Source organism: Durotheca rogersii, assembly GCF_024521655.1.
Source record: "Durotheca rogersii strain YMJ 92031201 chromosome Unknown GGS23scaffold_20, whole genome shotgun sequence".
NCBI classification, from domain to species: Eukaryota; Fungi; Ascomycota; class Sordariomycetes; order Xylariales; family Xylariaceae; genus Durotheca; species Durotheca rogersii.
In genome coordinates this window covers 491,248-503,246 of record NW_026251251.1, presented here as the reverse complement: position 1 = coordinate 503,246, position 11,999 = coordinate 491,248, and the positions used below count along the sequence as shown (strand labels likewise).

Here is an 11,999-nt window from a genome sequence, read left to right as displayed (position 1 = left end):
AGAGCTGCCAAGGTTAGTTTGAGCTCCTCTCACCGCTTTCATCGTCGAGGCAGGGCCGGATAGAACAACACCGCCGAGTTCTAGTGTTCGTCACATCCCGGCGGTCGTCTCGATGCAGTTATTTTCGGATCCTGGCGTCATCAGCTGCCTACATGACGGATAGATACGTCGCCTATTCGCTTTAGGATTCACATCTTTCGTGTACCTATCCGAAAAAGCCGGGGCGGACTGAGTCGCTGTGCATAGTATAGATATGGCCGTGCATTGATAATCTCCATTCCGGGGGATTGATGTGTGTGGTGTGTCAGCGAGGAGCGAGACAAATACGATGCAGTATTACCGAGTCAAGTGACTATGAGCGATGCGACGGAGGAACCCGCGGCCTACAATGCGTACTGTAGGTACTGTGTGTGTGTAGGGGAGGTCATGCAAAAGGATCCCAGGTAAGAGAGTTGGTAGGTGACAGAATGAATGACCTACTAGGATAGGTAGATAGGTGGGTGATGGATAGATGGATGGATGTTTCTGCCAACCCGGGAACGGCCCCTTGATAGGCAGACGATCGTTGGAAATAGGGCGATCTATGGATGATAGGTTGGGCACCTGAAGTGCCTGCTAGGCGCGACGGTAAGAACACATTATCGATCACTCGCAGCTGGCGAGGTATTCAGGGCGAGCAGTCTCCTATACGTCAATGCGGCGAAGACGCGTCTTTTTAGGTACGTGGTTAGGCACCTTGTTGGCTAGGAGAATCGACGTTCTCATCCAGGGAAGTGAAGGCAACCAAAATGTTACGTACAGAACATGGAGCAGGGCCCTGCTAGTAGGTACCTGGGTACCCAACTCCTCCCAAGCCTCTACGATCTCCCTTGTTGAGTCGGAGTTGTGGAGAGAGCAAGATGGCAGGAGAGCACGTGCCACCACGCCAAGACTGGGCTTGGAATCAGGTGTGCGCAGCTGACAGATACGAAATGAAAGAGTCGAGGTCCGATTCATACCGTACTCATATGTGCTCACGATAGCAGGGAGTTGGTTGACGGGCAAGGGATGCAGGGCTGCCTGGTTGGATGCCCCGGTGGTGGCCACGAACTCGGGAAACACGGGGGAGAGAGACACCTATAGGCTTACGGCCAACACATTGCCTCGTCCACGACCCGTGTTTTGGCCTGTATCAGACGCATACACGCTATGGAGACTGATCCCGGCTCGATTGTGTCATTCCATCGTTATCTGAGGTGCGTCTCTCGCAACCTGTCACCAGCGGCAAATGCCCTATCAAGCAACATATACGCCAATCAAAAACAAAAACGAAGCGCGACGGGATACGACAGACACGGCTGCATTTGCAAGAAATAGCGAGGGCATACCTGGTGTTATTTCAGGAGCGTAGCCCGTAACTCGTGCTTCCTACCTCGAGTATGACGCACATTCGATGAGCGAGTGCGTGCCAGCGATGGCGGGTAGGCCACTCCGTACCTCCCTATGTGCCTAGGCACCTAAGGTACCTACGCGGAAGCCCCTTTTACAGGTAGGGCGGGAGGTCTACATATGAGTGTAGGTACCTAGGCTACCTTGCCTCATAGTTGTCCACCGCCCCCGGTCCAGTGCCGGCAAATCCACAGCACACGCTGTTCAGGGTCCAGAGGGAAACCAAGTCAAGCTGCGGAATGGAACGGCCATCGCCCCAGAATACGGTATGTACATACACAGGTACATACGTACAGACAGATACCCGGTATGCAGGCAGGTATGCCTAGGCTGATAGGAGGATAAGATACGGTGTGTAAGTCGATGTGGTGCCCTCCTTATCGTCGGCCAATTGTTCCAGTCAGGGGAGAGGGGGGGGAGGGAGAGCAGGGGGGGCTGCAACACATCCCAATCTGCTTACGCCTCTTCCGGTGCTCGTCGATAACCCGCGTGAACGCGGAACCGATTAGGATTATTACCCATCCGCAGATTTACTTCCCTTAGGAATAATGTCCGAACGAGTGATCACCGCGACGCTTTGCCTGGTACTCGGCGGGAGCGGTGGCAGTTTCAACCGTAGCAGCCGATCATCATCCGACTCCGGCCCCTTGCAACGCTATCAGTCACTTTGCCTAGGTACCGACTTACGGTTTCCGGTAGGTGTAAGAGGTACCTAAGGCTAGGTAGGTGATCATCCTAGGAGCAAGATAAGGGGGGAGAGAATAGGCCAGCAAGCCAGCCAAGTTGGAGAAGGTATTACATATATACGCTACATATATGCGCTACATATATGCGCTACATACTGCCTCAGAGGTAGGTACCTAACTTCGTAGGAATCCTCACTGGAATGGCTCGGCGGGTGGCGGGAGGTTGGGAGGGAGAGGTGCCTACCTCCCATACTATAGGTTAGGTACCTTGGGATTGTAGAGTAGGTACCTCAGGTACGTCGCGAGCACTGTAGCTGTGTACAGGTGGACACGGCCCGTGTCCGGGGGGGAATCCACAGGAAGAGCGCAGCTAACCGGTTGTGGCTTGGTCAAGAGGTCAGCCCACCCACACTTAGCCCCTTCTGGCTGGTCTTGACGGCTGCGTGCGTCACCTGCACTGCTCTGCGCTGGGGAAGGCAACCACCACCACAGTGTGCGGTGCGCACCTACTATACAATTCCCGGTACGTACCCTAGCGCCTTCACGCCCCAAGCTTTGCGGAACCCTCCAACATCTATGTACATAAATACCTACCTCCCGGCTATGCACCTCTGGACCCATCGACTTGCACTGTACCTGTCCTAGCAAAGAGGTACCTACCTAGGAAGCCCGCCCGCATAGGACCTAGCACCCGTCCCCCGTTGCTGGTCGCGGCCTTTATCAACCATCTCTGCCCGCTTTCGCTCCTCGACACGCTTCTTCCCTTCTCCCTCCTTCATCTTCCGATCATCCCGTCTCCCTCTCTCATCACCATCTCATCGAGCAACCTCTCTGTGGTGGTCTACTTCCTGGTGCATCATTTATTCGGTTTCTCGGTCCTTCCTTTTCTTCGAGCTTTTCCTGCTGCATCTCCTCTGAGTCGCCGGTAGACTTACCATCCGAGTGCTGCGAAAGCCGTCTCCCAACCCCTTCGCTATTTTCCCATCACCATCCGCCAACATGAGAGGCTTCATCGCCCTCTTCGTGTGTGCTGCGGCCGCAGCACCCTCGTTAAACTACGACCCTTTCCATTCCCAGGCGGCGCCTCTCATCTCGGCGTCTGTCGTCGACGAGGTCCCCAACTCCTACATCGTCAAGTTCAAGAGCCATGTGACCGAAGCCTCCGCTTCCAAGCATCATTCTTGGGTCCAGAAGATTCATAGCAATAGCGAGGATGACCGGCTGGAGCTGCGAAAGCGTAGCCAGCTGCCGCTTTTCGGCGGCGACGCTGAGACGTTCGGTGGCCTGAAGCACACCCTGAAGATTGGCACCGAGTTCTTCGGGTACGCCGGCCACTTCGATGACTCGGTTATCGAGGAGGTCCGGAGGCATCCTGATGTAAGTACCCGTGATATCTCATCGCTGTTTGCAATTCTCTTATCTGCTGTACGACGCGGCTATGCACGGCAGCGCATGTATGAGTCACGTGGCAACGATGATGCTAATGCAATTCGGATTCCCAGGTTGAATTCGTTGAGAAGGACTCCATTGTCCACGCTCTCGAAGAGCCAGATCTCGAGAAGAACGCGCCGTGGGGATTGGCTCGTATTTCCCACCGCAAGCAACTCTCGTTCGGCACATATAACAAATACCTTTATGCCGCCGAAGGTGGCGAGGGTGTTGACGTATACGTCATTGATACTGGCTGCAATGTTAACCACGTCGACTTTGAAGGACGTGCGAGCTGGGGCAAGACCATCCCCACTGGGGACGAGGATGTCGACGGCAACGGCCACGGTACACATTGCTCGGGCACAATCGCCGGCAAGAAGTACGGTGTTGCCAAGAAGGCTAGCGTTCACGCCGTCAAGGTCCTCCGATCTAATGGATCCGGTTCGATGTCGGATGTCATGAAGGGCGTCGAGTGGGCTGCAGAGCAGCACCTGTCTCAGGTCGCGAAGGCCAAGAAGGGTGAGCGCAAGGGTTTCAAGGGGTCTACCGCCAACATGTCCCTAGGCGGTGGCAAGTCTCCTTCCTTGGACCAGGCTGTGAATGCTGCTGTTTCCGTTGGCCTGCACTTCGCTGTCGCGGCAGGCAACGACAATGCCGACGCGTGCAAGTACTCCCCGGCTGCTGCTGAGAAGGCCATCACCGTTGGTGCCAGCGCCCTCGATGACAGCCGCGCCTACTTCTCCAACTGGGGCAAGTGTGTCGACATCTTCGGCCCCGGCCTCAGCATCCAGTCCACCTGGATTGGAAGCAACACTGCCGTGAACACCATCTCCGGAACCTCTATGGCCTCGCCCCACATCTGCGGTCTCACTGCCTATTTCCTGTCCCTCCAGCCCAGCAAAGACTCCGAGTACGGACTCGCCGAGATCACCCCGGAGAAGCTCAAGTCCAACATCATTACCATTGCTACCAAGGACGCTCTCTCCGATATCCCCAAGGATACTCCCAACTTGCTCGCTTGGAACGGTGGTGGCTACTCCAACTACTCCCAAATCGTCGAGCAGGGTGGCTACGTTGTGGACACTCTGGCTGACAAGTCGATGGGATTGTGAGACAGACTGGGTAGGCTTATGAGAGCTTAGGAGTTCAGGTTTCTGGAGGATGTGATTACTAGGCTGGAGAACCCGCTTACTGGGCCGGGGGAGATTACCACAGACCTCACCATGGCCATGGCTACGATGCATATAGATATGGTAGAGAGTTTCAAGCAGGATCATGGTTATGGACGCGGTCGAGGATATGGCGGAAGCAATTACTATCGAGGCAGCGGTTATTGTTACCCCATAGACGATGTGGGCGAGATGATGTTTTTCCCTTATGTACCTAACAATTAGTAATTTCAGGACCGCCATGAATTAAACAACAACTCGCTAATGCCCAGGACATTAATTAAGACGTTGGATTTATCTGGCCTAGTTTAAGTCTACCAAGCCACGCATGGCCGACGAGAGCCGTGGACGAACGTATAGTACCTGACGGCATACAGGAGACTGTCCTAGCGCCTAGAGTTAGAGCTCAGCGACTGCCCCTTAATCCAGGTTGAAATCCCCCCCCTACACGTATATCCTCCGGCCAGGCGTTGCCGCCAGAGTCGCAGTACCGCGACATAAATTACTAACCCTCCACGGCCCTATCGTCGCCATCATGCGTTATCGCCACGATGGGACCGACGTACTCCCTCTTCTTAACGGAAAAGTGCCAAATAACGACGAGCAAAGCGGTCGCCCCTCATGTCAACACGCCGAAGTTCATAGTCTCCGGCGTGACTGATGTAGTAGGAGGCCGGAACGCCCAAACCCATACGACGATGAGGTAGATGCAAGCGAACACGTTATTAACCACGCCCAACGCGCCGGGAATCCGTTATGGTCCCCAGCTTAGGTTATCTAGACCTACCCATTCGACTCGCGCGTCGAGTGGCTTGATACATCCAGGCTATAGTCGCCGCCAGAGAAGCAAACTACAACAGAGTAGGTAGGACGAATCCAGGCCGGCGATGCTAAGGTTTACGACGATGTTGAACGCGACGCTTGAGTCGAGGATGATCAGCGAAAGAAGGACGAATATTAGCCCGGTAAAGCCGATAGTATTATAGATGGGGATGGAGGTGCGACGGTCAAGCTAGAAAGCATCCAATCCCGTGTGGTTAGCGCAGCTAAGACCTTCACGGGGCGGGTTTTCTCGCCCGTCCTTAGGAAGTAACTCTCTGGAAGAACTCCTCGTTCCCTGGCAGATGATCGTAGCATTCGGGAGGAAGACGCGAAGACATGGTGCCAGGGGCGCGTGGAGAGGATTCTCGGTGTTTAGCCCGGAAGCGTCTTACGCCGATAGCCGAGTCGGCGCCGACGAGGGAGAACACGGACGCCGGCAAGCCGACCATGAAGGAGAGGAGCCCCTGTGTCGGCCACCCCCCTGCATTCAGGAAGGCCGTGGAGAGCGAGGCGTCGTTGTGTGGAGCAGGATAGATTACACCGGCCGGACCGCCACTGAGGACTCCTACCAGTCGAGAATTGTAACGATAATGGGTGCTCGGCCTACCTTGGAAGGCTCTGCGTCGAAACGCAGCAAGCTAGTTAGCCCCCCGCAGATTATCCCTCGCGGGACACGCACATCACGATCCCCTCTCACATTATGAGAGCAGTGCACGAGGACTCTAGAATAGACATGGACCCAAAGTCCCTCTCTACGATGTCAGCTGTGGCCTGAGCAGAAGGGACCGGCGCCGAAAGCCTTGCCTTTGGCGCGGGCTTCTTGTCCACCCGAATCAAGCCCCTATCGTCTCTGGAGTAGTCCAGGTCGTCAACGTTATCTCCAGCTTGGAGCCACGCCGAGGCGGGTTTTCCCCCGATGTGCATCTCGACATCGACTGCGGCTATTCGAGTGTTTCCCGTCGTTGTACCCACCTACCTGCCTAAGGTCACTCCTAGGAAGTTAGGCCGGGACAGCATACCGCATGTAGGCAACCGAACCAACTTCTTGAGACTGTCTCGCCATTTGCTTGGCCAGCCGTACGGCGCCATGTAGCCAGTTTCATGACTTGTGCGCACATGCACTATATACCTCCACCTACCCACCGAAGTAGAATCGGTAACCTACGCATCGACAGATGGTGGAGATCGTGACAGACAGTTTGCAGATTGCGCCTGTGTAGTTAACTATACGCCGGCGCGAGGTCTCAGGGGTTTGGCCCCCCAGCTCAGAGTTACCGGCTGTTAAGAGTGCAAAGCAGACGGTGTTTCGAGCAATGAATACATCCGCACCCCGGGCACCGACCTCGTCCGCTACTCGCAGGAAACGCCGAAAGGTTAGGGAGCTAGGGAGATGACGAGAGAGCACCAACGTCTCCCAGTCAGCCTCCAATAACGCAACGGATGGGGGCAAGAAGAAAGATGCTCTGCCGCTAACAGCAGCAAAACATTGGCCATCCCACCCTCTTACATACTATCACCCATCCTATCCGGCCTTCCGAACCGGCAATATAGGTATCTACAGGTTTGCTTATTGTAGCAACTGCTCGACTCGTCCCAACGGCCGCCATCACCTTTCGCACAACACTGGACTCCCCACTCCCCTTCTCCTCTTCTCCCTCCCCCTCTCCGCTCTCTACCTCTCTCGAAACTCTCTGGCGCAGAAAAGCACACAAGACGGAGGGAGCCGCAGCCTTCCGCGTGCCGGGCCTAGCGGGCCCGGGAGGAGGGGGGAGGGGGGGGGGATCTGGATCGTGTACATATGCAGCGGTCATATGCAGCTGGGCGTGGACGTGCGTGTGCTGTGTGCGCGTACGGCGAGTACGACGAGCTGGAGGATGCGTCGTCGGATCGGCAGATAGTCGCCGTTCTCGGGCCGTCGCGCAACAACGGCGTAGCATCCGTACGCGAGGTAACATGCGCCGCGCTGCCAACCGTGGTGTCCCCCGCTGAGTGCGGGGAGTAAGGGACAAATGGGACCGAAAACCCTTTATTTTCGGAAAGGATTCGATGTTGGTAGAGGCTCGCCGCGTGGGGCAGCAGTCCAAGTGAAAGTAAGTGGTTCGTTGGAGGTGGAGTGACGCGGACTCTCTTTAATGCTTCTCTCGAACACCTTGCTCCTCCATGCTCGAACACGGCTGTACCAAGCCCCTGTAAGTGGATAGATGAAATGAATAACCCTAAAGAATATGAGAACGATTGCCGTCGATGGGACGGGATAGGCTGCTGCTGGCCGAACTACCGACTGTTTCTGCGCAGCAGACATTCGTCCGTTTCCGCCCTATACCGACCTATCAATCCCTTTCCTCTCTTCTTAGTTTCAGTCCTTTGGTTAAGCCTTCATCTGACTCGTCGAGCTCAACTTATTGATGGATAGGGGAATGAGCCGCGGGAAGCAGAAAGACAATAGTTACCACCCCATGGGCGGCATTTGGTAATGGGGATGCCTGTCGTATTCACGCCGAATAAATGGCCCTCAAACTCTTGATAGGTCACTGAGCTTCTCATTCGTCTCTATGTAGCTTATGCACTTACGTACCCAGCGAGCAGCACGACACAGTATTTTAGCCCTTGTCGCCATACGCGTTGCCCCCTTTCTCTTAGCTGTACTGGCATCCTCACGTTATCGAGATTAGAATCTTGAGCCATGATCGATTTCTATTGCTTCCCTCATCGGGTCAAACACAGACACCTCCCGATTCGGTCATATGTGGTGGTTTCATGCTGCCGAAATTCGGAACTGCATGTCACTCGGTGTGTCTCCGTGAGATCCTCGACCAGGAACATATCTCGATAACACGGAACTGAATGCGATGAGCGCGGTGGATACGGTTCAACTGCGGCACCGGGTCTCGTCGTTTTGGTCTCCCAGTAGTCCCGCTATTCTCGAGGTCCCCCAGCCTTGACCTAAATGTGTCCTTCGACTCAGTGTTCTTCGACGCAAAGCCGGTTCCGATCTCGATAAATCGTCACTAATTGCGATAGGTGGCGCGGTCTTGTCCTGACCGGGCCCCGCGAGAAGCTATGCAGTGTCGGTGGTTAAGACGACGGCTCGGAAGATTCTAGTAGCGGCCGCTTGCATGCCGACATACCTAACCCACCGCGAGGACGTGGTCGAATGTGGTCGTTATTAGTCCGTCGACGAAAGGCAGGCTGAGACGTTGGGCGGGTATCGGCAGGCCTCGCGCTTCCGGACGCCCTTCATCTTCGCCATCTCGAAATGGCAGAGGTCACACAGAACCCGACGCGGGTCGCGGGCGCCGACGAGCGCGTCCTGGCAGAGGCCGACACCAAGTTTCCGGCACTCGCATTTGCAAGTTTTCTCGCTCATTTTTCGTCGATGAGGTTCGGGCTAACAACCTGCCGTCGAGGGGCTGCTCTCCAACGGCCTTGGTTTGTTTGTAGGCAAGGTGGTAAGCCAGATACCTCCTGAGTCGATGGCTGAGCTTTTACCCTCTCCGTTAAAGGGCCAGCGAAGCGTTGCCCTGAGACGTGTCACAACCCCTCTCCCATCAACTGACCGACTCTGACGTAGCGTTTCTTTGTGCCGGAAAGACATTACATATGACTAGTCAGCGGTCAGACCTCAAGCGCAGGGCCTTCCGCTCCGTAAATGGGATCTTTCTTGAACCACGGCACGTTTTCGATGCCCCGCACCTTTTCCTCCTCGCCCTCGACGCCGTAGCACTTCTCGTCCTTGTAGCCTCGAGAGAAAGCTATCACCATCAGGAATCCAGCATCGAGGTCCTTGTCCATCCGCTGGGCGACACCGGCGGGCACTATGAGGACGTCGCCCTTGACGGCGGTCACCTTGACCCCCCCTGGGTTGTCGTCGCCACCGAAGAGGAGGCGGGCCCTCCCGTTGGAGACGCACAGGACTTTGTGGCTGGTGGCGTGGAAGAATGTGCGGGGGAGCATAGTCCAGCGCGATTTAGGAAAGACGGCGCGGATCGCCTTGAGGTGCGACTCCATCTTCGAGGAGGAGGTGTCGCGGGGGAATACATGTCGGTAGTGTAGGAGAGGCTTGTTCTGGATGCTGGTGTTGGGGAAGAGATTATGCGCGGGGATGAAATAACGATTCACGACCAGCGACGATAGCGGCGTGAGCGCTAGTTTAACCTTGGGGCCCATGGACGGCTATGATGAATCGCACAAATCTGTCCGGATTTGTTGCGGTGTTGTGGGTGTAATTGAGAGCCCTCAGTATGCCTCAAGGGCGTATACTCATACCTAGATAGACGAATGGAGTGGATAAAAAAATTTTTTTTTTCCTTTCCTTTTTGGCTTCAGTTTAGTCGGCACCGCTATCACTCGGAATCGGGTTCGATGTCACAAAGGCACTTGCGATCTCCACTCCAGTTGCGTGTAAGTATGATGTACCTCCATCGCCTCGATTTCGCTGCACGGTTATACATTAATAGGCCTCAGATACGATGGGCTCAAAACGCGATACCTAAGTTGATTGATCTACCTAGCTCTATGAGTAGAGGTCGCTATGAGTGAGTGTCAGGTAGGGATAGAGGCCTGTCCCCGAGCTTGATTAGGGAGTTCTAGTCACGTGCTACTACCTAGTGTAGGGTACTTTAGTACAGACGCTTCCCATATCCCGTGTCACGTGTAAATATGGACGTCGGCATTCCCCCAGAGTCGTCTTATTCCCGACTCTTAGGCTAATGGCGCAAGCAAGCAACAGAGTACCGGACCTTTAGACCTCGAGACTCAAAGTCTCAACAAGGACTTATAGGTAGTTGCGGAATACCTATGCATCACCCGGGTGCCGTGGAGGCTCGTCTATTTTAAATACCTACCTACAGAGAGAGCAATTGCATGAGGTGATGGCCCACGCCCCTTGTATGACCGCCGCCTTCTGGCGACGATGATGTCACTCTCCGCTAGTTACACACATGACGTCGGCATTCAGATATCGACAAGGACAGTTTAAATACAGATTTCCCTCCATCCGTGATCCCCAGACTCTCGCCACCTTGTTTCCTTTCTGTTAGGGAATCTTAAATACTACCTATCTAAGAGACCAGCCTATCGAACCTCAGATCACTGTAACTTGGTCGATACGAGTGTTGCACGTCGCCGCTAAACTTGATAGTTGTTCGTCGAAGCCATCTTCGACCGCATTCCTCTCGAGTATCCCGAACACACCATAGTGAGCGTCAACCCGACGAGACGAGCCTAAATAAAACGAGCATGTCCTCCCACGAAGGCACCACCACTTCCACCGCCAATGCCGCGACCGCCAACCCCGGCCCTGCGAACCCGAACACCATCAGCCGCGTCACCACCTCTGGTGTTGTAGCGACGACAACAGACCCTACTGCCGCGCCGACTGCCAGCACGGCCGAGAAACTGCGGGGCGATGCTGTCGGAGCTGCCCGCGGCGTCGCAGGCAGTTTACAGGCGGTGGTGGGCGAGACGATACGCAACCACGATCTGGCGGCGAAGGGCTTCGCGAAAATGCGCGAGGAGGACGAACGGCTTGGCGTCGAGAGGGGAGTGTTGCCCGTCGGCGCGGAGCGCAGAAGGGAGGTCGGCGCCGGGGAGGCTACGGGAGCCGGATCGGGAGCCAGCGCGAGGAAACACGATGAATAGACGGAAAGAGTGCGATATGAAGGAGGATCGGAGTAGGTATAAGGTGGAGTAGGGGCGCAGGATTGGGTTTGCTTGAAACTAGCTCAACAAGCCACCTACATGCTTAGGTCTTAACTTGATGGGCGGGCCCAGCGATGCAAATTCAACGCGGACTGCAATTACACGTAGCTATAGCTATCTAGGTACTAACTCCCAGCCAGGGACACTCATGTACCTATAACGAAGGCATTGCCGACCGCATCGTCGCTCAACGAGGCAATCGGCAGCGCTCGGCTCGAGTATTCTTTAAAATCCCAACCCTGCTGCTACCCGCTTGTCGTCATCGTCAAGTTACGAGGTGCCGAAAAAGGAGGCGGAACCAACGCGTCGGGTTGAGTTTGCATCGGCGTTTTGACAAGCAGCTATCCGCTTGCAGTCTCGCATCATTGTTGGCCAACCCCGAACGGCCAAATTTGATTCGCGACGAGTATTTCCCGACGGCTCCGTGCCGGGATATAAGTCTAAATAAGAAATTTGGCCTCAACGAATCAGATCAGGCACAAACCTGGGACTGAGCGGGCTTGTGGTTTAGTGGTATAATACTCCCTTAGCATGGGAGTGGTCCGGGGTTCGATTCCCCGCGAGTCCATCAACTGGAGGTTAGATTCCTTCTGTACCACCGTTTCTTTTTCTCTTTTTCGCGTCCTCCTCCTTTTTGCCGGCTTGTATGGGCAAGAGGAAAATAAACCATAATTCTCACCCGCACGATTATTTCTAGTGCTGGCTGGGTTGTGATTTGGGCAGCATATAAAATTGGACTGCCCCGTATCAATAGATACATGCG

The 11,999-nt window shown here is 55.0% G+C and overlaps 4 protein-coding genes and 1 non-coding gene across 5 annotated transcripts; 3 read left to right on the top strand and 2 right to left on the bottom strand.

Moving 5' to 3' along the window:
* Positions 1-2,681: 2,681 nt before the first annotated feature.
* On the top strand, positions 2,682-5,068 carry GGS23DRAFT_578629 (serine protease 2). The gene is made up of 2 exons (XM_051516998.1): positions 2,682-3,491; positions 3,617-5,068. Exons 1-2 carry the CDS (start codon positions 3,114-3,116, stop codon positions 4,655-4,657), a joined length of 1,419 nt encoding a protein of 472 aa, XP_051369769.1. The 5' UTR covers positions 2,682-3,113; the 3' UTR covers positions 4,658-5,068.
* Positions 5,069-5,551: 483 nt separating this feature from the next.
* Positions 5,552-6,460, bottom strand: GGS23DRAFT_613241 (uncharacterized protein; the record flags this gene model as incomplete). The annotated part of the gene is made up of 2 exons (XM_051520556.1): positions 5,552-6,154; positions 6,234-6,460. The coding sequence occupies 2 exons, from the start codon at positions 6,458-6,460 to the stop codon at positions 5,797-5,799; spliced, it is 585 nt and encodes a 194-aa protein (XP_051369768.1). The 3' UTR covers positions 5,552-5,796.
* A 2,618-nt stretch (positions 6,461-9,078) lies between these two features.
* GGS23DRAFT_207073 (uncharacterized protein) lies at positions 9,079-10,178 on the bottom strand. Its single transcript, XM_051511844.1, has one exon. The coding sequence runs from the start codon at positions 9,701-9,703 to the stop codon at positions 9,152-9,154; it is 552 nt and encodes a 183-aa protein (XP_051369767.1). The 5' UTR covers positions 9,704-10,178; the 3' UTR covers positions 9,079-9,151.
* Positions 10,179-10,221: 43 nt separating this feature from the next.
* Positions 10,222-11,329, top strand: GGS23DRAFT_207078 (uncharacterized protein). The gene has a single exon (XM_051511845.1). The coding sequence runs from the start codon at positions 10,775-10,777 to the stop codon at positions 11,174-11,176; it is 402 nt and encodes a 133-aa protein (XP_051369766.1). The 5' UTR covers positions 10,222-10,774; the 3' UTR covers positions 11,177-11,329.
* A 403-nt stretch (positions 11,330-11,732) lies between these two features.
* On the top strand, positions 11,733-11,804 carry GGS23DRAFT_t66. Its single transcript has one exon. It is a non-coding gene; the product is annotated as a tRNA-Ala (tRNA).
* The last annotated feature ends 195 nt before the right edge of the window (positions 11,805-11,999 follow it).